Source organism: Schistocerca piceifrons, chromosome 4 (assembly GCF_021461385.2).
Source record: "Schistocerca piceifrons isolate TAMUIC-IGC-003096 chromosome 4, iqSchPice1.1, whole genome shotgun sequence".
Taxonomy (NCBI): Eukaryota; Metazoa; Arthropoda; class Insecta; order Orthoptera; family Acrididae; genus Schistocerca; species Schistocerca piceifrons.
In genome coordinates, this window is record NC_060141.1 from 4747079 (window position 1) to 4772426 (window position 25348).

The 25348-nt window shown below is 38.6% G+C and overlaps 1 protein-coding gene across 1 annotated transcript in view; it reads left to right on the forward strand.

Moving 5' to 3' along the window:
- The window catches only part of LOC124795177 (nuclear pore complex protein Nup205-like), a 295244-nt gene that overhangs the window by 244448 nt on the left and 25448 nt on the right, over nucleotides 1-25348 (forward strand). Inside the window, exons 23-24 of the mRNA XM_047259077.1 lie at nucleotides 358-540; nucleotides 9805-10015. Coding sequence (XP_047115033.1) covers nucleotides 358-540; nucleotides 9805-10015 — 394 coding nt within the window. The remainder of the gene's footprint in view (nucleotides 1-357; nucleotides 541-9804; nucleotides 10016-25348) is intronic.

Sequence of the window (25348 nt, forward strand, 5' to 3'; positions counted from 1 at the left end):
AAACCCATTCCTCTTGGCCTCTCTTTGTCTGTTCATCTGTAATCAGTCTTTCACCATTGTTTCTTGTACAGATGATAAAGGCTTGAAAAATCTAAGAGAATGAAATTAATTTGTTAAAAAAATGTTGAGTTTTTGGCATTACACGTAGAAAATTTTGAAATCAAACAGTTTCTAAATTTTTGTATGATTAAGATATTAATGTTAACATATTAGTTGAATTTGCTTAATTTTTTTTCTCTGTTTCTAGAATCTACATAAGGATGTTGAAAATGAAGTTTATTCCACCTTCCTCTCTAATGAACAATTTCTTTTAATACTAGCAACATACTACAAATAATGCTTTTATTTTCCTTGTAGGAGGTCTTGAAATACGCAATTAGAATAAACAAGCAACGACAAAGGAGTAGTGCTACAGTTCACTATGTTGACGCATGGCGGCAAGTTATAGAGGTGATGTTCATTACGGCACCATTAGATGTGTTGCCATATGAAACAAGACAAGATGTATTATTGGATGCTGTGCAGCTCCTTCTGTGGAAGGTATAATGAAAACTGTCTAATTTGCTTAAATTCAGTGAAGACAATTATCAGTAGTTCTAATTTTATTCTGTAATTGGTTTGTGAATACTATTAGTTCCTTATGCCTAAGAAAAGTGTAAAATATAGTGTGTAGTAGTAGTAGTAGTAGTAGTAGTGGGCATTGGTTTGCTGTGCTTATTGGATTCACACACAGTATTATATTGAATTGCTTTTTACTGAGAGTGAGTTCCAAGAGTAGAAGCTTGTTTGCCATTTATTGGTGTCCACATAAAAGGTTAAAATGTTTTCGTTGTGTTGTAGCCATGAGGCTGTGCTACTTTCTAGCAAGCAGAATTAGTTTGTAGCAGAATCTACTAAAAACATTACAGATTAGCAATATTGTGAAAAGGATTGTTGCTACCCACTATATAGCAGAGGTGCTGGGTCACAGATATGCATAACAAAAAGACAGTCAGAAAATGGGCTTTCGTCCAACGAGGTCTTCATCAGAGATAGAACACACACACACACACACACACACACACACACACACAGAGATGACTGCAGTCCCTAGCTGCTGAGGCTACAGCACAGGTGTGGCCTCAGTAGGCAGACTCTGTGTGTGTGTGTGTGTGTGTGTGTGTGTGTGTGTGTGTGTGTGTGTGTGTGTGTGCGCGCGTGTGTGTGTTTTCTATCTGAAGGCCTTGCTGGACGAAAGCTCATTTTCTGACAGTCGTTTTGTTATGCGTATCTGCGACTCGGCACCTCTGCTATATGGTGAGTAGCAACTATCCCCATCATAATATTGTTACATTCCATCCTGGATTTTGCATTTTTAAACATTACAAATTAGTGAATGGTTAGTATCTTGTAACCTGTTTGATGTACTGAAATTGGACTAAAGTCGGTAGCATATTCCAGCTAGTCCTAGTTAGCTTATTTGTTCCATTCATTCACACCAAGGAAAGGTCTTTACAAAATGGTTTGTGCAGCTGTATAACAAAGGTTTCCTTTTTTGAGTTGTTGTTCACAGTATCTCATTTGAATATGGAAACACAGCTGTCTGAAAAAACTCTACTGTATGTATGATCTCACTCAGGCGTCCATTAATGCACATGGGAACACTATATTGAAAAGTTTATTAGTAACTATCTAATAGTGTGTTATTGTTTGTTCCAATGCAGTGTCCTTGGTAGGGAATGTGGGAGGTGGCTGCCAATTACATTAATTATACTGCTTGGGCAACCATTGATTTAAATAATTAAATGAATATTAGAAGAGCATTCTTCGATGCCAAATGAAAAAATTGCTTACTTTGATATAAATGTTTTATGAAAAAGTAGAAGGAAATAGCTGGTAGGGTTTATACTCCAATAAGTGCTTTACTCCATTGACTTTGTACAAAATTCACATATTTTTGGCCTTTGACAGGACAATGGTCTAACATGTAGGCACATTTAAGAGAAATTTGGTGGCTTACACCACTATATGCTCTGTTAGTTGTTGTTGTTGTTGTTGTTGTGGTGGTGGTGGTGGTGGTGGTGGTGGTGGTGGTCTTCAGTCCAGAGACTCGTTTGATGCTGCTCTCCATGCTGCTCTATCCTGTGCAAGCTGCTTCATCTTCGAATAACTACTGCAACCTACATCCTTCTGAATCTGTTTAGTGTATTCAGGCCTTGGTCTCCCTCTGATTTTTATCCTCCACGTTTCCCTCCAGTACTAAATTAGTGATCCCTTGATGCCTCAGATTGTGTCCTACCAACCGTTCCCTTCTTCTATCAAGTTGTGCCATAAATTCCTCTTCTCCTCAATTCTGTTCAGTACCTCCTCATTAGTTACATGATCTATACATCTAATCTTTAGCTTTCTTCTGTAGCACCACATTTCAAAAGCTTCTATTCTTTTCTAGTCTAAACTGTTTATTGTCATGTTTCACTTCCGTACATGGCTACACTCTACAAATACTTTCAGAAAAGACTTCCTGACACTTAAATTTATTCTCAATGTTAACAAATTTCTCTTCTTCACAAACGCTTTTCATGCCATTGCCAGTCTACATTTTATATCCTCTCTATTTCCATCATCATCAGTTACTTTGCTCCCCAAATAACAGAACTCATTTACTACTCTAAGTGTGTCATTTCCTAATCAAATTCTCTCAGCATCACCTGATTTAATGCGACTATGTGCCATTATCCTCGTTTCGTTTTTGTTGATGTTTTTCTTATATCCTCTTTTCACGACACCATCCATTCCATTCAACTGCTCTTCTAGGTCCTTTGCTGTCTCTGACAGAATTACAATGTCATTGGCAAACATCAAAAATTTTTATTTCTTCTCCATGGATTTTAATTCCTGCTTTCAATTTTTCTTTTGTTTCCTTCACTGCTTGCTCAATATACAGATTGAATAACATCAGGGATAGGCTACAACCCTGTCGCACTCCCTTCCCAACCACTGCTTCCGTTCATGCCCCTCAACCCTTATAAATGCCGTCTGGTTTCTGTTCAAATTGTAAATAGCCTTTCGCTCCCTGTATTTGACCCCTGCCACCTTCAGAATTTGAGAGTGTTCCAGTCGAAATTGTCAAAAACTTTCTCAACATCTACAAATGCTAAAAACATATGTTTGCGTATCCTTAATACAGGGTTATTACAAATGATTGAAGCGATTTCACAGCTCTACAATAACTTTCTTATTTGAGATATTTTCACAATGCTTTGCACACACATACAAAAACTCAAAAAGTTTTTTTAGGCATTCACAAATGTTCGATATGTGCCTCTTTAGACATCAAGCTGATAATCAAGTTCCTCCCACACTCGGCGCAGCATGTCCCCATCAGTGAGTTCGAAAGCATCGTTGATGCGAGCTCGCAGTTCTGGCACGTTTCTTGGTAGAGGAGGTTTAAACACTGAATCTTTCACATAACCTCACAGAAAGAAATCGCATGGGGTTAAGTCGGGAGAGCGTGGAGGCCATGACATGAATTGCTGATCATGATCTCCACCACGACCGATCCATCGGTTTTCCAATCTCCTGTTTAAGAAATGCCGAACATCATGATGGAAATGCGGTGGAGCACTATCCTGTTGAAAGATGAAGTCGGCGCTGTCGGTCTCCAGTTGTGGCATGAGCCAATTTTCCAGCATGTCCAGATACATGTGTCCTGTAACGTTTTTTTCGCCGAAGAAAAAGGGGCCGTAAACTTTAAACATGTTAACTTTTGGTGAATTGCGAATTTGCTGCACGAATGCGTGAGGATTCTCTACCGGCCAGATTCGCGCATTGTGTCTGTTCACTTCATCATTAAGAAAAAATGTTGCTTCATCACTGAAAACAAGTTTCGCACTGAACGCATCCTCTTCCATGAGCTGTTGCAACCGCGCCGAAAATTCAAAGCGTTTGACTTTGTCATCGGGTGTCAGGGCTTGTAGCAATTGTAAACGGTAAGGCTTCTGCTTTAGCCTTTTCCGTAAGATTTACCAAACCGTCGGCTGTGGTACGTTTAGCTCCCTGCTTGCTTTATTCGTCGACTTCCGCGGGCTACGCGTGAAACTTGCCCGCATGCGTTCAACCGTTTCTTCGCTCACTGCAGGCCGACCCGTTGATTTCCCCTTGCAGAGGCATCCAGAAGCTTTAAACTGCACATACCATCGCCGAATGGAGTTAGCAGTTCATGGATCTTTGTTGAACTTCGTCCTGAAGTATCGTTGCACTGTTATGACTGACTGATGAGAGTGCATTTCAAGCACGACATACACTTTCTCGGCTCATGTCGCCATTTTGTCTCACTGCGCTCTTGAGCGCTCTGGCGGCAGAAACCTGAAGTGTGGCTTCAGCCGAACAAAACTTTGAGTTTTTCTACGTATCCGTAGTGTGTCGCGACCATATGTCAATGAATGGAGCTACAGTGAATTTATGAAATCGCTTCAATCATTTGTAATAGCCCTGTATATCTTCTAAGATAAGTCGTAGGATCAGTATTGCCTCGTGTGTTGCAACATTTTTCGGAATCCAAAATGACTTAGCCTGAGGTTGGCTTCTACCAGTTTTTCCATTCGTCTGTAAAAAATTAGTATTAGTATTTGGCAACCATGATTTATTAAACTGATAGTTCAGTAATTTTCACACCTGTCAACACCTGCTTTCTTTGGGACTGGAATAATTATATTCTTCTTGAAGTCTGAGGGTATTTCACCTATCTCATACATCTTGCTCACCAGATGGAAGAGTTTTGTCACGGCTGGCTCTCCCAAGGCTATTAGTAGTTCTAATGAAATGTTGTCTACTCCTGGGGCCTTGTTTTGACTTAGGTCTTTCAAGTGCTCTGTCAGATCCTTCACACAGTATCATATCTCCCATTTCAGCTTCATCTACATCCTCTTGCCCTCAAGTACATCATTCTTGTGTAGACCCACTATATACTCCTTCCACCTTTCTGCTTTCCCTTCTTTACTTAGGATGGGTTTTCCGTCAGCTCTTGATATTCATACAGGTGGTTCTCTTTTCTCCAAAGGCCTCTCTAATTTTCCAGTAGGCAGTATCTATCTTACCCCCTAGGGATACATGCTTCTATAAACTTACATTTGTCCTCTAGCCATCCCAGCTTAGCCATTTTGCAATTTCGGTCAGTCTCATTTTTGAGACGTTTTCATTCCTTTTCACCTGCTTTATTTACTGCATTTTTTTATTTTCTTCTTTCATCAATTAAAATCAATATCTCTTCTGTTACCCAACGATTTCTACTAGCCCTCATCTTTTTACCAACTTTATGCTCTTCTGCCTTCAGTAATTCATCTGTCAATGCTACCCCTTCTTCTTTTACTGCATTTCTTTCCCCTGCTCTTGCCAGTCATTCCCTAATGTTAGATGTATTAGATGTAGGCACTTTTTAAATTGTAATTATTGTGTTCTACTGATTAGAAAACTGTTTATAGTAAGCTTTAAAACAGATGTTTCCTCCATAAATGTATTGATGTTGGAGGCACTCCACTATGTAAACCCCCCCGCCCCCTGCCTGTGTTGATCAAATATAATGAAATGAGATATCATTTGAATAATGTTGAGTCTCACCGCGCGCGCGCGCGCGTGTGTGTGTGTGTGTGTGTGTGTGTGTGTGTGTGTGTGTGTGTGTGTGTGTGTGTGTGTGTGTGTGTGTTTTACTAGAAATAGACAAAGAGCTTAAAAGCTAGTGTGATCGCTGCCTCTTTTGTGTGTATCTGTGCTCCACACATTGGCACACTGTGGTGAGTGGGTTGCTTTTCCTTATTTTCCATCCAGGAGCATCCTTTATTGCTATTGGAATTTTCCTTATTTCTGGCATAGGAATGTTCAGAGGATAGCAAATCTGTGTGGAGGTACTTCAGGGTGTATACGACCCGGGACAACCGGGAGATCCAGGAAAAACCCGGGAATTTTTTCATCAGGGAGAAAACTGGGAGAATTCCGGGAATTTTTCAGTGTTTTAGTTTTTGGTTAAATTTTTGTCGTTTTCACTGGTAAGAACCGATACTCTAACAAAGGGTATTACTATATCCCACTACTGCAGAATAATACTTCAACAATAAAACATAAATGAGAGAAAAAAACGAAAATAACTTAAATTGCAAAGGAAATGCGCCATATATAACGACGACACACAGTGCTCATGCAAACGTCTGCCAGCTACACTAGTAAGGGCCAGTTGTACAGTCCCCGGCTAGCAGCCGCTTCAGTTCTATTCTGGAAGTAACGCGGAAACCGTGTGACGAACACGTAATAACACCTAACCGGGAAACAGTCGCGGGATAACTAAACCTCTGATTCTGGCAGGGTTAGTGAAGTTTATCGGCGAACAAATTTTGACAAAAGCAGGAATAGCTACAGAATTGGTGATGACAAGATTGTTAGAACGAGGAAGAAGAAAAACCGGGGACATCACACGAATTATGGAAGAATAAGACGATTCCAAATTTATATAAAAATTTCGTAATACTACTTTTCCATCTCATGCTTGAGAAACTGGTGCGTATGAATGAAATGTGAAACTATTGCCCAACATGAAGCTTTTTGCTTGTAGTAGGCCTAATAGGCATTTGGTATTGGTACTTCGTGAATTATATTCTGCCGTGTTATAAAAATGGCCATTTGTGCCAAAACAGTCTCGTTTATTTGGTGTGTGTTACAAAATTGCTGCAATATTAGAAAGGCCTATTTTGTTTTATCTAGCAGACAGTGACAAAATAGACATAATCAGATCGAGAAACCACACCAGTCTCAGGTATTATTTGTGTTAACAGCTTTTTCAGTATTAGATAACAACATTTCGATTTCTCATGTAGCAAAAGTTTGACGAAATTTGATGTAATAGATTCTTTCGCAGAAAGGAAAGCACGCCATGTAAAGCTGTAGCAAGATTAGAGACGAAAGGAGCTAAGGATTGAAGATATGTGTCCTTTCTTTACAGTGACGTGCAGTAGAAGAATGCTTTATGAAGAGGCGTGGCACTGCACTTTGGCACACTTAAGACCAAATAATATGTCTTACATTTCCTCTAACACACATGTTTTATGTTTCAGACTTTTCAGAAAGATGTGCGCTACAACATGAACATACTTTTGAAAATTCGATTTTTTTTTTTTAGTATTGACCCGGTTCGCAAATATCGTAGATCCGGGGCTGATGTGCAGAGCAGTCTGAGTTATAGTGGGTAGTCTCCACGTGACTCGTGTTTACATTTAGTGATTTTGCTGTTTCCCCTTCGTTTATTCTCACGTCAAATGAAAACAAAATGGATATCTGTGGCCGGAAACTATGAAGCGAGTTAAATACATTCACATAATTACGGAAGGCCAAACTATCATTAGTTTCAGATTTTATTTTATTTCCACCTTTCTGACAGCCAAGCATTAATCGCCTTGTGGAACAATGAAGTTATTTTTGTCTGTTTGCTAAAGAAATTTGACTTTTATTGCCATTTTCCGCAGAGGCAGTCAGTGTATTTGAAACGAAATGTTTAATTTCACATTAATGGCTAGTTTCAACTGTTCACTGCATTCCAAGTGTCCGTTTTCGTCTCCTAGCACATATGCCATTATGCCATAATAATGAACCAAACATGATATAATACAGTACTGGTGCTCCAAGAAAATTTACATCCTGTATCCACACTGAAAAGCCTAATATCAGGTCGAGGTCTACTTCATTGGGAATCTGGACACATGAATGTGCACTTTAAGTATGCACTTTAAATGCGCACATTTTAGTATGGTTAACGAAATTCCGATGCTCTTGTAGTATCCTCTGATGTCTTACTTCTTTTGAGTATCCTTTGATGTCTTATTTCATTTAGGACATAACGTATGATCTTTCAATGTCTTACACATATGTACATACGGGCTTCCTACGTCATGATAGCTGCATAAGCGCGGTGTCGCCTGTTATCTGCGCTCTCTGGCAACTGCTGGAACGAACTTATTTCTAACAGGTTGCGGGAAAATATTGCGAATGGTGGTTTGAAAATATCCTTTTACGTAAGTTGAACTATGTGCGAGTATGTACCATGAATTTCTAAAATCACAGAGCGTTTGACTCTCATTTAAAAATCAACTCCTTGATGACGAGCCATTCAGAAGAATTTTGAACCCTGAAGAACAGACATTTATGTCATTACTTAGTAATTTTACTGGCACATTTGTGAGATATATCTTAAAAGTGTAACACATGCTAAAAAGATTAACATTATATGCGAAAGCTTAGCTTCTCTTGCTGCTTTATAACTTTAGGGACCAATATTATATGTGAAAGCTTTTCTTTTCTTGTAGCAACACTATGTATATTAATTTAAGCTATTAACTTTCCCTGTTTGTGTGTTTGTGCTACTTAACAGTGATGTTGCTGTTGGCTGACTATATCACGTCTCTTATGCTCTGAATATCCGCTGTCATCTGCTGGCGAGATCAAGTGACATGAGCTATAACTGGCTTACAAAAGCGCATCGCAACCTCTATTTCAATCGTTCTCAAAGTAACATGAGGTGTTTGGTGGAATTCCAATGTATACTTTTGTAATACGAAAATACACAGCGTACATGTTGCTGCACATCAAAAACATTGCCAAAACGTGTCTTTTTCTCTGAGTTTCGTTTTCTAAAGTGCCGCAAAATTCTACACCCGTATGTGAAACCATAACCATTCAAAGGATTGATAAGGAAAAGTATACTGTCACTTAAAATGGAAAAAGCGTGTTTTAACCCGGGAGAAATTGTATTTTTAACTGGGAAATCCGGGAATTTTTTTTCCTTCTCCGCATATACACCCTGTACGTAGAATGTATTTGGTCACCAAAACATTTGTATTCATAAAACTAATACTTCATTATAAGTTAAGTTTGTGCTTTGTAATTATTTTGTTGCTATTAATGAGAGAGGGGCATGTAGGAAGTTCACAGGGTGGAGGTAAGTTATTTGAAACATTTTGAGAATGGTAAGAGATATTGGAAAGCAATATTTAAGTAGAATTGAAGAAAACTAAACCTGCCTCAACTAATGCAGTTTTCTGATGCATTCTATATAAATTTTTCCCTTGGTGAATTTCAGTTGCAGTTTAAATCTATCTCTGTTACTGGTTCTTTAAACCATCTGTTTAACATGTTCCAAGAAGCCACAGGAGATGTGCGGGTACTTATCATTGTTCAAGTACTGTGTAATGCAAAGCTATACATTCTCTGAAATTTGATAATTTAAAATCCTCTCAGCATATACCGATTCTGTAAATCCCTTCTCCCTCTTCCTGGCTCTTTTTCTTTTTATCCACCACATCCAACACAGCCTCTCATCCCAGTCCACCTGCCAAAATATAGTCCCGTCCACATGGTAGGTGTGTGTGTGTGTGTGTGTGTGTGTGTGTGTGTGTGTGTGTGTGTGTGTGTTTATATGTCCCAAGGTGGTACTTATTCTTATGCCAAAAGTAAATGTTTTAGGAGGCTTTTTCACATTTTAAGTTTGCTTTGGTATGCACATCCAAGAACGTAGACCTTTCTACCCTGTTCATTATTTTTTGTTGGTGCACTACACTAACAGGTGGTGTGATATTTTATTATGTTAGTTCATTTAATCAGTTGTAGTACACTGCTCCTGGAAACTAATGATACGCACTTGGTCGTATGAGCTGCTTTCTTACATTTAGGGATGAGAGTCTCCACTAGTCCATATGTGTATGAAGTAGGTAATATGTAGGCAAACAAATTTGTATTTTGGAGAGGCTTAATCTTACATTTCATCTTTGGCATCTGAATTTTCCACAGGTTACTTCTTCTCAACCAACAGCAAAACTAGCAAACCTTAGCTCAGGGACTTTGATGTTACTGCTAGTCAATCTTCGCAGTTGTTACAAAATGCAGAAGAAAGAGGACCATACAGCAGCAAAACAAAATGAACTGTCAATGACTTTGCAGACCAAATCTGCTGTGCTAGACCTAATTCTTACAAATATCATAGAATGGATTCTCAGAGCAGGTAAACTTGACTGTAAAAATAAGGCTAAGTTAGATTTTATTTTTATATAATGGAAGGAAACATTCCACGTGGGAAAAATTATATATAAAAACAAAGATGAGGTGACTTACCGAACAAAAGCGCTGGCAGGTCGATAGACACACAAACAAACACAAACATACACACAAAATTCAAGCTTTCGCAACAAACTGTTGCCTCATCAGGAAAGAGGGAAGGAGAGGGGAAGACGAAAGGAAGTGGGTTTTAAAGGAGAGGGTAAGGAGTCATTCCAATCCCGGGAGCGGAAAGACTTACCTTAGGGGGAAAAAAGGACAGGTATACACTCGCACACACGCACATATCCATCCACACATACAGGATTTTATTTTATTATAAAAGTTTGATAAAGAATAATTAACTGATTATTCGGCGTTTTCTGGTTATTTATGCATCTCAGTCTTATTTTAGCTAAGGAAAGAAACACAAACCAACTTAGGTTATTTATGTCAAGGGGGGGGTTGAGTGCCTCGTGGATGACTCACTGGACTGGCTTTGCAACATGGACTTGTTATGTTGGTACAGTTGAAAGTGAGGGGAATCTACAACCGTTAATTTTTCAGAGGGCATGAAACTCTTCTATGTGCTTAATTGATGACGGTATCCTTTTGGGTAAAATATTCTGGAGGTAAAATAGTCCCCATTTAGATCTTCGGGGCAAGGAATACCCAGGAGAATATCATATCAATGAAAATTACGTTGTACAGATTGGAGTGTAGAATGATAGCTCCTTTAATTGGGTAGGTGGGTTTCAAAAGTGAAATGGATTGGTCAAAATTAGGTATAGTGGGAATTATTGAAGTGCAGTGGCAGGAAGACAAGGACATCCGTCAGGTGAGTAAAGGCTAGTAAACCAAGTAGGGGCAGAGATGAGTAAGTCTAATAACAGATAAGAAATTACCTACTATGAATAAAATAGTGAATGAATTACTGTAGCCAAGATAGACACAAAGCCAACACCCACATAACAGTAAATGTTTGTATGCCAACTAGCTCTGCAGATGATTAACAGATTTAAAGAATATATGACAAGATAAAAGAAATTATTCACTTAGTTAAGGGAGGGGAACATTTAATTGTGATGGGGGACTGGAATTCAATAACTGAGAAAGGAAGAGAATGAAAAATAGTTGGAGAGTATTTGGGGGGGGATGAAGAGGGAGCTGCCTAGTAGAATTTTTTGCAGAGCATAATTTAATCATTTAATCATCACTAAAACTTGGTCTAAGAAGGTTGTATACATGGAAAAGACCTTGAGACACTGGAAGATTGATTCTATAATGGCAAGACAGGAATTTCAGAACCACATTTTAAGCTGAGAGACATTTCGGGGGCAGATGTGGACTCTGGCCATGAAGTACGTTTTTGATAGGTTTGTGTGCATGCTGTATAATAGTGGTTTCCAAATCTGCCCACTTCGAAATTTAAATTATTGCATGAGTAATCAGAATCTGCGAAACTTGTTAAATGCAGTGAATGGATGAGAGAATGTGTGACTGCTGTGTTTCAAATTCTCAGAAAAGTCGTAGGAAGGGACGAGGAAGAAACACTACATTTTGTATGTTAATAGTGTGGCACATTGTGGGACAGGAAAGTTAAAGGGGGGAGGCATTGTCATGAGTGATAAAATAACTGGTTATAGGATTCAGAAAAGACCCTTTTTTAGGGCAGGGAGGACAGAAAGAAACTAAAAACCTTCAGTTTGAGAAAGAAACCAAAGAACATAGTTCTAGCTTATTACTTCAGCATAAACAGCTCTTGGTTAAGAATTTTCAACAATCAGCAGAAATTTCAACTCTACCCAATTTTAACTCAGTCAGTGTTAAATGTCGGCTATATTCATTGCATCAAAATATTCGAGGACTAAGAAATAAAATTAGTGAATTTATTATCTGTATAGATAAATTCGAGTCCTCAAACCCAGCTGACATAATCTGTCTCTCTGAACATCATGTGACTACTTGTATAGAACTTAGCATATGGAAGCAAGTGCAACAGAAGTAGAATTTCGTAAACAATCCTTAGCACCTGCAGGTAACTTTAATTTGTTCATAAACCACCTTGAAGCTGTACTGGCCCATTTAACAACCAAAAACTAAGAAATAGTGGTTGCTGGTGACTTCAGTGTAGATATCCTTAAAGACTCTCCCAGTAAGAATGTATTTGAGTTAGTAACACTATCATCCACCTTAATTCCCACTGTAAAGTTCCCCACTAGGGTAGCCAATTGCTCAGAAACAGCCATTGATAATATCTTTGTAGAAAAGTTCAATGAACAAAACTATATTATGAAATCAGTAGTCAATGGCCTGTCAGACCATGACATGCAGTTCCTTCTGTTAAATGTTAATACTGAACAGGCTATAAAATCTGTTAAATCTGAACTCAAGAGGGTAATAAATTAGCCAAAAATTGATTATTTTAGGACACACCTCAGAGACATTCACTGGCGTGAAGTTTACAGTGCTCATGACGTGAATGAAAAATATAACACTTTTGTTAATAAAGTGCTTACCTTATTTGAACACTGTTTCTCCCAAAACTAACCAAAGTTAGAGCAATATATCTAAAAACAAAGATAATGTAACTTACCAAACGAAAGTGTTGGTATGTTGATAGAGACACTAACAAACACACACACACACACACAATTCAAGCTTTCGCAACTCACGGTTGCTTCATCAGGAAAGAGGGAAGGAGAGGGAAAGACGAAAGGATATGGGTTTTACGGGATTGGAATGACTCCTTACCCTCTCCCTTAAAACCCGAAACCCATATCCTTTCGTCTTTCCCTCTTTCGTGATGAAGCAACCGTGGGCTGCGAAAGCTTGAATTTTGTGTGTGTGTTTGTGTTTGTTAGTGTCTCTATCAACATACCAACGCTTTCGTTTGGTAAATTACATCATCTTTGTTTTTAGATATATTTTTCCCATGTGGAATGTTTCCCTCAAGGTTAGAGCAAAGTCTACAAAGAAGCCATGGATTACTCAAGGAATAGGGGTATCTTTTAAAACAAAAAGAAAACTGTATCTGTCAATCCGAAACAGTTCTGATGTTGATGCTATAGCACATTACAAGAAATATTGCAAAATATTGAAGACTGTAATACGGACATCAGAGCAAATATATTACGAGGAAAAGATAGTCATATCAGATAACAAAATAAAGACAATATGGGATATAGTGAAGGAGAAGACTGGTAGAACCAGATATGAAGAGGGGCAAATGGCATTAAGAGTAAATGATACATTGGTTACAGAACTTTTTAACAAACATTTTATATCTGTTACTGAAAAGATGGGGTTGTCAGGTTCTGTAGACGCTGCCATGGAATACCTCAGACCAGACATTTCAAGCAACTTCCATAATATGAATTTGACCCCCTCTGTCCTAGCAGAAGTAATGTCCACCATAAAAGCTTTAAAATCAAAAACATCTAGTGGGTATGATGAAGTATCAACAAAGTTAGTTACACAATGTGATTCTGAGTTAAGTAACATATTAAGCTATCTGTGTAACCAGTCGTTTATCAGTGGAATATTTCCTGGATGGTTGAAATATGCTGAAGTTAAGCCACTGTTAAGACAGGAGATAAAGAAATAGCATTAAATTTATGTCCAATTTCACTTTTGCCAGCATTCTCAAAAATTTTAGAAAAAGTAATGTACAATCTGCTTAATAACCATCTTATCTCAAATAACATACTGTCAAAGTCGCAGTTCGGATTTCTAAAGGGTTCTGATATTGAGAAGGCTATCTACACTGACAGTGAAAATGTACTTAATTCATTAGACTGTGTAAATCACACCACAGAACTGCTGAAGCTGCTATTTGCAATGCGAATTCTCTCAGGCATAGGGGATATAAAAATGAAAAAGCTAGCATACTATGCTTACTTTCACTCCATAATGTATTAAGGGATTATTTTTTGGGGTAATTCATCAAGCCTAGCTAAAGTTTTCCCGGCACAAAAACTTGCAGTAAGAGTTATATGTTGTGTGAACTCTACAATATCCTGCAGAGGCCTGTTTAGGAAACTAGGGATACAAACTACTCCTTCCCAATATATTTATTCCTTAGTGAAATTTGTCATTAAAAGTGTATCACTTTTTCCAACCAATGGCTCAGTTCATGGACTCAGTACTAGAAATAAGAATAATCTTCACAAGGATTTAAAGTCACTTACTCTTCTACAAAAAGGTGTGCATTATTAAGGAAAATACATTTTTAATAACTTGCCAGCAGCCATAAAAAGCTTAACAACCAATGAAATTCAGTTTGAGAGAAGCCTAAAGGATTTATTGGTGGCCAGCTCCTTCTACTCCATTGATGAATTTCTCAGTAGAATTTTCTATTATATGTTTATTACCTTATAAATAGAAAAACATTTTTTGTTATTTTAAATTCAGTGCATTAATGTGATAGTAAATGAGTGTTGTAAAATGATCCTTTCATATAGTGTTCATTAAAAATAAATAAATAATAAAAAAAAGGACGATCATTCCACTTGGGACCTGTGGAAGGTGCCTTAGCTTATTTGTTTTAGGTGGAAATGTTTGTCATGTATTTCTGTTTTTCTGACCTTGTCACTATGTATCAATTGGAATGAAAGTAAATCTAATTTAAATTACTGTTGATCTGAGACAGTATTACAAGTGCAATGATATTATATTTTAAAGAGAAAGCAATACACACCTTTTTCATTTGAGAGCCGGGTCCTATTTAGCAGTATGTTTCAAGTCTATCTGCTTTTTCTGGACATAACCTCATTGTAGGATTCTGAGATAGGGTGGTGGTGGTGGTGGTGGTGGTGGTGGTGGTGGTGACTAATTTGTGTGTGGGCTGTGATTACTTGATATTATTTAGCTCACCTTGTCATTTCTTCCTGACTGTGGATACTGGAAAGATCGTACTGCTTCTTCCAATTCTACAGTAGATGCTGATTATATAGCACTTAAATTTGCACTTTCGTAAATAAATAATACACTTCTCCAATCAACTATAAATACTTGACTCTGTCTCAACATAGATGTCAAGTTGGTAGATTGATGTACAACAACAGAATGAACACACATTTTAAATGAATTATTCATTTTAGGCATGTTTCCTTGTCTTGGCCCACAGCCAATGAGCTTTTCTCACCTGGGATGACGATTAATGGAGTTTGCACAAATGGCCCTACAGGTACTGCAACTAGTGTAGTTAATGCAATCGTCATCCCACTTCAAAGACACGTATCGTCTCTCCAGATTACTTGCCATTTGTAAACATACCAAATACTTGCACAGCAGTTGATCTCTTCTAAGCATTAAAATTTTAAGTCGTCATATAGTTCGCGAAGACCATTCATTGGCAAATTAGACACAGAGTTACATATCACTTTTCTGTAGTGATAAGTAACGCATTATTTGCAATTTAGAGCCTGATCGAATGTAGCAGTCTGTGTCAAAATTCTCTACCTTGACTGCATCTCATGTCGTTGCAAGATTTCAAGATAATGTGGTGGTGATAATGTGCGGTGCTGATATTTGATGATTCTGTGCTGATATTTGATGATTCTGTGCTGATATTTGATGATTCTGTGTTGAAAATAATGTCTGCTGTTCCATTACATAACCTGTTCCAGATAATGATAAGTCTCTCATACTGACACAGCTATGTTCGGGGTTCTGATGTTGTCAGATTGCAGTTTGAGTGTGCACAGTTTGAAACATGTGGAATTGATGTATTTAAGGAGTATATTTGTGTACGCAATGTCCTACTCTGTGGCATCTGCGAAACAGTTTGTTTGAGTGATGTGTTACAGTTACAGGCTTATTCACATGAAAGCACAGTCCTCATAATGTTCAAATTTGATATCGTGCACACACACGGTTTTGCTCAGTGACCCATCAATATGCATCTCTTGCACTTGCGAAAACTGCCTTAGTATATCCAGAAATGAAAGCACAGTGCACAGTTCACAGTTTACCCAGTAGGAATCACTGTGTTTGTGCACTTCATAGTGATACAATGCATGTTGTCCCACTTAATGCAGCCGGGTATGCATATAGAAGCAATATATGAGGTGTGATTTTTTAAAAAAAATTGTAGAGAATGAATTTTCTTAGCAGAAACTGCTGATGCTGCAACCAAGAAATAAGACTGCAGTGTGGATCATGTATCCAATCACAGTATAATGGCTCTGTACCAGATCAGGAATAATACTTCTCCGATCTGTCAACAATTACAATAACAAACTCTTATAAGGCTCGTTATAAGGAAAACATGGATGCAAACTGTAGTTCCTCTTCAAAAACAAAACTGAAATTAAATGTGAGGGAACATCACTAAGCATAATATCTGAATAAGAAAATGACTCATCTCTTCTTTTATATTCCTGTAGAGAAAAAGAAATTTATTTTTGATAAAATGAGAATACAATTAGAAAAAGTAGATAATGAAATGGAAACACTATACACGGTGTATGCAGGTCTGCATCCCTCCATTCGTGTCCATGACACTTAGTATGTATTTTGCAGACCAGGTTTAGATTAGATTAGTTTTTTGTTCCATAGATCCGTGCTGAGGAGATCCTCATGGATTTGGAACATGTCAATATGTTTCCAGAATGATATGTTCACTCTGCAGCGGAGTGTGCGCTGATATGAAACTTCTTTCACATCAGCACACACTCTGCTGCAGAGTGAAAATATCATTCTGGAAACATACCCCAGGCTGTGGCTAAGCCATGTCTCCGCAATATCCTTTCTTTCAGGAGTGCTAGTTCTGCATGGTTCGCAGGAGAGCTTTTGTAAAGTTTGGGAGGTAGGAGACGAGATACTGGCAGAAGTAAAGCTGTGAGGACGGGGCATGAGTCGTGCTTGGGTAGCTCAGTCGTTAGAGCACTTGCCCGCGAAAGGCAAAGGTCCTGAGTTCGAGTCTCGGTCCAGCACACAGTTTTAATCTGCCAAGAAGTTTCATGTCAATATGTTTTTTTAATTTTTTTTAATTATAAGCTGAAATAACAATACTAATAGTATGAATATATACAATACATCATTTGTTTCTATTAAAAAAATTGTCAATGGAGTAGGAGGAGTTGTCCATTAGTAAGACTTTCAGGCTCCTTTTAAACTGACCTTTATTTTAACTTAATTTTTTATGTTTGCTGGCAAATTATTGAAGATAAGTAGTGGACCCCTTTTTGAACTAGCATATGCTTTTAAGTCCTTGTGCAGATCAGTTTTGTTCCTGGTATTGTATGTATGAACTGAGCTGTTTGTTGGAAAAAGAGATATATTATTTAGGACAAATTTCATTAAGCAATAAATATACTGAGAGGCAGTAGTTAGTATACCCAGTTCTTTGAAAAGGTTTCTACAGGACGTCTGTGAATGTACTCCACAAATAATACGTATTACACGCTTTTGGACTCTGAAAACTTTTGTTTGACTTGAAGAGTTACCCCAAAATATTATACCATATGACATCATGGAATGAAAGTAGGCAAAGTATGCAAGCTCTTTCATTTTTATGTCACCTATGTCTGCTAACACTTGAATTGCAAATACAGATTTGTTAAGGTGTTTCTGCAGTTCTGTGGTGTGCTGCTCCCAATTGAGTTTATTATCAAGTTGTAATCCCAGGAGTTTAAGACTCTCAACCTCTTCTATCTGCTCTTCTTCATACTTTATGCATATGCTGGGTGGAAACCTCTTATAGGTTCTGATTGCATATAGTGAATGTTTTCGAAGTTTGTCAGTGAGTTGGCTTTAAACCATTTATTAATATCCACGAAAATATCATTAGCAGATCTTTCTAGAACTACACGTGATATACTATTTATTGCAATACTTGTGTCATCTGCAAACAAAACGAACTCTGCTTCTGGCAGTGTAACTGATGAGAGATCATTAATGTACACAAGAAAAAGCAATGGCCCTAAGATGGATCCTTGTGGGACACCACATGTAATTTCTTCCCATTCTGATGATGACTGATGACTTAATTGACTAGTCCCTTGCATTGACACCCTTTGTTTCCTGTTAGCGAGGTATGACTTGAACCATTTTGCAGCTCTGCCCATGACACCATAGGATTCTAATTTATTTAAAAGGATGTTGTGGGTCACACAATCAAATGCCTTTGACAAATCACAGAAAATACCTGCTGCTTGTAACTTGTTATTTAATGAATTAAGTACATTTTCACTGGGGTTTAAATTGCCTTCTTGATATCAGAACCCTTCAGAAATCCAAACTGTGTTCTTGATAATATGTTATTTGTGTTCAGATGGTTGAGAAGCTGCCTGTACATTACTTTTTCTAAAATTTTTGAGAATGCTGGCAAAAGTGAAATCGGTCTGTAGTTTGACGGTATCTCTTTATCCCCTTTCTTGAATAGTGGCTTAACATCTACATATTTTAGCCAGTCAAGAAATGTCCCAGTTATAATTGACTGGTTACGCAAGTAACTTAGAATTGTACTAAACTCACAAGAACATGCCTTAATTAACTTTGTTGATATTTCATCGTAACCACTAGAAGGGTTTGTTTTTAAAGATTTTATTATGGAAGTTATTTCTTTTGGTGAAGTGAGTGACATATTCATGTACCTGAAGGTATTTGTAAAGGCTAGTTTCAGATATTCAAGGGCATTATTTACTGATCCTGACAATTCCATTCTATCAGTAATGGATATAAAGTACTTGTTAAATAGATTTGCCACACTATGCCCATCGGTTACTAATGTGTCATCTACCCTTAGTGCTATTTGCTCCTGTTCCTTTCTGGTTCTACCAGTCTCCTCTTTCACTATATCCCATATTATTTTTATTTTGTTCCCTGACATTGCTATCTTCTTCTTGTAGTGCATTTGTTTAGATGTCTGAATTACTTTTTTTTAGTATTTTACAGTATTCCTAGTATTTAACTAAATCATCAACATTGGAGCTATTCTTGGTCGACAGATACATTTTCCTTTTTGTCTTACAGGAAATCTTTATTCCTTGTGTAATCCATGGCTTTATTATTGACTTCTGTTTAATTTGAGTAACTTTCAGAGGAAAACAGTTTTCAAACATAGTACTGACATTGTTCATGAATGTGTTATATTTTTCAATCATGTCATGAGCACTATAAACATCTTTCCAGTTCATATCTTTGAGCAGTTTTCTAAAACACTCAATTTTTGGCTGATTGACTACTCTCCTGTACTCAGATTTAGCAGTCTTGATAATCTGCTTAGAATTTACATCTAAAACAAGGAGCTGCATGTCATGATCTGAAAGTCCATTTATTACAGGTTTTATGATATGATTTTGTTCCTTTGATTTGTCTATAAAAATGTTATCAATGGCTGTCCTTGAGGATTTAGTGATCCTAGTTGGAAAGTTTACAGTGTGAGTTAGATTGAAAGACAACATTACTAATTGCGGTGAATGTTTACTGGAAGATTGCATTAGAAAACCTGTATTAAAGTCACCAGCAATCAAAATTTATTTGTTTCTTCCTGTTAAATAATCCAAAAGAGCTTCTAGATGGTTTATGAATAGATTATAATCTCCTGCTCTGTGCCCTCCACCCTAGTGCTTTCAGGGTGGAGGTTTAAATGTGTTGCAGAGTGGCTGGCTTTTCCTTTTCATCCTCATGGTCAGCCAGCCATGGCAACCTGCTTTCTTGTTTTAACCTCTTCTACCTGTTTCTTGCATCTTTGTGGTTTTCTTGTCCCCTTTTGTCCAGTTAACTGTTTGTTGCCCTTCAGTCGCTGTTGTGGTTTTTCCTTTCATTCTGTTTTGTGTTGTAAGTCTCATTGTCGTATTCTCTCCCTTGTGGCATTGTTTCCTTCGGAACGAGGGATCGATGACCTCGTAGTCTGAATCACGAATGGCACCTGGGGAGATAGATTGTTGGTAAACCTCGGGTTTTCCCTTTGTGATCACTTTGTGAGATGTTCATGAAAGGAAGTAATGTGTTGCTTGACTTTCCGGAATATACCCTCTTGAAATTTCAGTAGTAAACGCAGACAGTGATGCACAACACCTCTCTTGTAGTGAGTGCAGTAGTTTTTTGAGCATTGTCGTAACACTGTTCCAAGGACTAAATTGTCCGATCACAAAGCACACCACCTCTCTCTCTCTCTCTCTCTCTCTCTCTCTCTCTCTCTCTCTCTCTCACACACACACACACACACACACACACACACACACACACACACACACACACACAGGCCCCTCTATTTGTCCAACCAGGTAAGGGTCCCAGAGTGATGAACAATAATCAAGAATTTGTCACATTTGTTTGTAAGCCAGTTCTTTCACTGTAGAACGAAATTTCCATAAGATTCTTTGTATTAATCTCAGCCTGGTATCTGCTTTACATACCCAGGTGTGATCCCTGGTTTAGTTCGGGAGATTGATACTCACTGGGATGTTTTCCTCTGAGAATTCCACAGCTGGTACAGCTTCAGGAAGCACGTGCCACGCAGAGATGCGATGCACATATCATGGTAAACAGCATTGCAGTTGCAGACACCAGTTCGCTTCTGCACATTCACGTGTCCCCGTGATGCTGCGCCACTATTCCTGCACTGATAGGTACTGAGATCAGCATTTGGCCCCTCAGAGAGCATTTCCGTTCCGGGCTCCAGTGTACGCTACAGATCTGATGCCTGCTGCTTCCACTGCTCACCAGATAGTGCTGTTACCCTTGTTGCGTTCTCAAGCCTCTGGATGCCTGTCAGGTTCTCACGAGAGCCGCACACCTCTGGACCTGCTTCTCGAGTGCTGTTGAGCCGCCACCTCATGAGAGTGTGTCGCTGCTTACCCTGGGCACCTCCCTGCTTATTGCCATCGTGATATTTGTGGACTTAATCATAGTGAACACTTTTCAGGTATTATCAAGGACTAACATTTCAGTTATAATTGCGTTGTGTGGACATTTGTCATCAGAAACTGTAATGAGCTTAGTTCTTAATTAATAAACAAACAGTTGTTATTGTAAGGTGTGTATTTCAGTTGCTGTCTGTTGCACCACTCAGTAACAGTAGTATCAAGGAGACATGCTCACAATTCATGTTGTTTAAATTCAAAACTCTGAACATAATGTTATGCCTTTACGTAAATGTGTCACAAATTAAGCATCGGTAGGATAAATTTACTCCAATTTGTAATAGCATAACGCAAGAAAATTCTTGAATATGGTACGCATACAACAGCACGCTTAGCAGTACGTTCCAAAAATTCAGTGCATAAAAATGGGATTTTCCAGTGCTTGTAACTCGGTTCTGTTGGTGGTAAAAAGGTCAGGTCAAACATTTTGGATAGCCTTTCCAGTACTCAACAGGAGGATCATTGTTGTGTCACTATCCTACAGTGACAGGGTCAAAGTATGAATATTACACACTTCCTCCTGCTTAGGCAAATGGAGCAAACTGGTTAGTTCTTTTTATATTTGCTGTGGTCTACCATGGGCTTGACATGACTTAAAAAGACATCATTAGTTCATAGGCTGCTCCTCAGAAAACCACAGAAAAGGGCATTTTTATCGTATTTTCACTGTCACCAGCAGATCAAAACACAGCTGAGGAATTCAAGATGCTGTGCACAGCAAATGGGTAAACTTTTTATGATACATTTTCACACTCTGAAAGAACTGTAAAAATCTTCATGGTATCCTTATCTTTTTCCCAGATACAGAGGTTCAAAGAAACCCTACACATACATGTAAAATGTGCATGTAAAAGTTAAATAAATTGATTGACGATGAGTATGCCCATGAGAAACCAATGATTTAGTTAAACTGGCAGGTATACCCGTGAACAAACAAATGAATGGATGGCAGATTTGCATACATTTATGGGTGGTTCCTGAGGGGGGGAAAAGTGTTTTTCATTACTTTTTCGCTGTCAACAGCGGACCAAATACCAATCGCAGATTCCAAGACGGCTATGCACAACAAATTGCTGTAATGTTTATGATATATTCCTAAGATTCCAGTCTCAAACCCTATTGAAAATTTTCTGGATATCTTCGTCTGTTTCTGAAATAAAGCGGTTCAAAGTTACTGTACTTGTGCATGTAAAATACACCCACAAAATGCGGTGTGAGGTGAAAACGTAGTTTATAAATGCCATAACAGAGAAAAGTATTATGTAAAGTGCCTCCATTATCATCATAAAGGTTCTGGGAACTTCAGATTGTAGTACTAAAACACGCGCAAAACTTTTATGATCATAAAATCCAGTCTGTAAAATTAGCTGTGTATTTTTTCAATTTCACATACACAGTCTATCAAAATTTTTCTGAGCCATAAAGTTCTTTTCATATGTGTGACATAGGAAAAGAAGGGAAACAGTGGAAAAATGCTTGTATTGGAGCACAAAAAAAGGTGAATATGCTCCTCTTTATTAAGACTCTGACTGGAAAGTAGGGTACCAGCTGCCCCATTTTACCTTCCTCAGTACCTTCGTTTGTGTTTTTTTTTCATGCCGAGAGGAGGACAAAGCAGCAGCAGGAAAGAGGCGGAGAAGTAATAAGTACTGGAAGACAGTAGATAGTGGGTGTGGCATAGAAAGAGTGAAGGGGGCAATGGCATTGTGTGTGAGAGAGAGGGACAAAGTGGCAGTGGAACATAGTAGACAGAGGGAGAGCAGTGCTAGGAATAGAGTGAAGGAGACAGTGCCAGTGGGAGAGGAATAAAGAGAAGGAGAAAATGGAAGTGGGTGAGAGCCGGTGATAATGAGAGAGAGAAGTGTATAACAATGACAACGAGGAAGAGAGAGATAGTGACAATGAGAAGAGACAGCAGCAATGGGAAGGAATGAATGAGGCGGTAGCAGTGAGTGAGAAGAAAAGGGAGACAAGTGACAATGAGAGGAGAGAGTAGTTGTAGGACAGAACAAACATGACTATAGGTGTGAGACAGGAGATAGTGACAGTTGGAGAACCACAAAGAGATAATGACAATGATTTGGCCAAATGAGTGAGCGAGAGTGGGCAATTTGGAATGGATGCGTATGAGAGACTTACAGCGATGAAATAGTGGGTGTGTGCAACTTATAGTTAGGGTGAAGGGGAGAGAGGTGAGTTGAACGTTAAAAAAATGTAAATATGTTTCAATTACCAATATTTTTGCAAAAAATTTTAAGGGTTCTGAGGAAGGCAGAATGAGGCAACTGGTACAGCAGTTTTCAGTCAGTCTTTTAGGAAGGAGCTCTGATAGGAGCAGTTTTCCACTGTTAATATTAATAAATGAAAATCATAATCATTCAAAAAATAAAGTACTTTTTTAAAGTAAAGCTTTTGACAAAAGGCTTGGGACAGGTAAAACAGTTCTTTTTCTTGATCAGTTTGGGTTTGTTATTTCCAGATACCCGCCCCTCCAAATGTTGGTGTTATTTTCTAATGCCTCATTTTTTCATTGTGATGTTAGTTTTGTTTCATGACATTGGTTTTCGATGTTATGTCAAAAATGAAGATGTGTGGATATAATGTTACTGTATCAAAGCAAAATTCAATCTGTATAACAAAATTGCCAGCTGCTGCTCACCTCCAAGAAGCAAAATATGTAATACTGCTCAAAGAAGTGTGAAAGTAAAAGTTACACATTTCCTATTGTACAGTTGGGGAGAGAAGATCCCTAACAGCCCTGTTGAGAGCTTCCGAATGTGAAGCACAAAAGGGTTGCAGGTGAAAACAAATTGTCTATAGAGATGTGACAACACTGAGACATTGCCATAGAGATGTATATAAAATTGTGTTATGTGGTTGTCAGAGGCAGACGCGTGAAGCGGCCATGCCGAATCCACTTCAACACTCAGAAATCTTCTTTCACTGACTCTGCTATAGCTTTAGGAACTAATTGTTTATTCCTTGGAGAGGAGAGGTGGATAAGTTGTGTGTGATTAAAAATGAAGGGCAGGCCACTCAGATAGAAAGAAGGATCCTTTATTGTATGATTATATGATAGCGGAACAAACACTGGTAGCAATTACTTCTGTAAAATATCTGGGAGTATGCATGCGGAACGATTTGAAGTGGAATGATCATATAAAATTAATTGTTGGTAAGGCAGGTACCAGGTTGAGATTCATTGGGAGAGTCCTTAGAAAATGTAGTCCATCAACAAAGGAGGTGGCTTACATAACACTCGTTCGACCTATACTTCAGTATTGCTCATCAGTGTGGGATCCATACCAGATCGGGTTGACGGAGGAGATAGAGAAGATCCAAAGAAGAGCGGCGCGTTTCGTCACAGGGTTATTTGGTAACCGTGATAGCGTTACGGAGATGTTTAGCAAACTCAAGTGGCAGACTCTGCAAGAGAGGCGCTCTGCATTGCGGTGTAGCTTGCTGTCCAGGTTTCGAGAGGGTGCGTTTCTGGATGAGGTATCGAATATATTGTTTCCCCCTACTTATACCTCCCGAGGAGACCACAAATGTAAAATTAGAGAGATTCGAGTGCGCACGGAGGCTTTCAGACAGTCGTTCTTCCCGCGAACCATACGCGACTGGAACAGGAAAGGGAGGTAATGACAGTGGCACATAAAGTGCCCTCCGCCACACACCGTTGGGGGGCTTGCGGAGTATAAATGTAGATCTAGATGTAGATCCCAAGATGAGAGGTACCTGCCTGTCGTGAGGATGAGAGTAGGCAGAGACTTGAGACTTCAAAACGAACGTCTCTTCCATATATGTAGGTTTTGCAGAGCTCTGTTTTTGTACAGCCACTACTTGTGTGGTTAGGAGCTGTTCTTTTGCTACCAGGAAGAGACTGCAGCTCTTTACCCAGATGTATCAGGTGTGAGCAGGAAATAATTAGCGTGATTACAATAGGTAGGGTGAACTCTTTATTAACCACAGTTTCACATGGCAGTCAGTGATGTACGATTGGCCGTCTGCTCAACCAGACGGTGCACGGTGGCTGGCTGGTTACCGTGGCCACTGGCTCAATGCCTCAGTGGCTGGAAAAGTGTGTGTAAATAGCATCTCTGGTGTGGCGAGGAGGGTGGGGCTGCTGATGAGGATGATGTCGTGTAGGGATGTTGATGCAATGGTGACTCAGCATCCCGAGTGTTGAATTGCTGTGGGGTAGTCATAATAGGGATGATGACCAGGGCTCCAGTGATGTCAGCTGTGAAATATTTTTTGTAATAGGTCCTTAAAGTGTGTCTTGCCAGATTGCACATACACTGAGTAAATGCTCCTCATGTAACTTTGTTGTTGTGTTATCATAGGTTCTCTTGATGCCAGTAGATGAAGTGTATCAAATTGTAAAAGAGCTTAAGTAAATTTGTGACCTAAATTAACATTGGTTG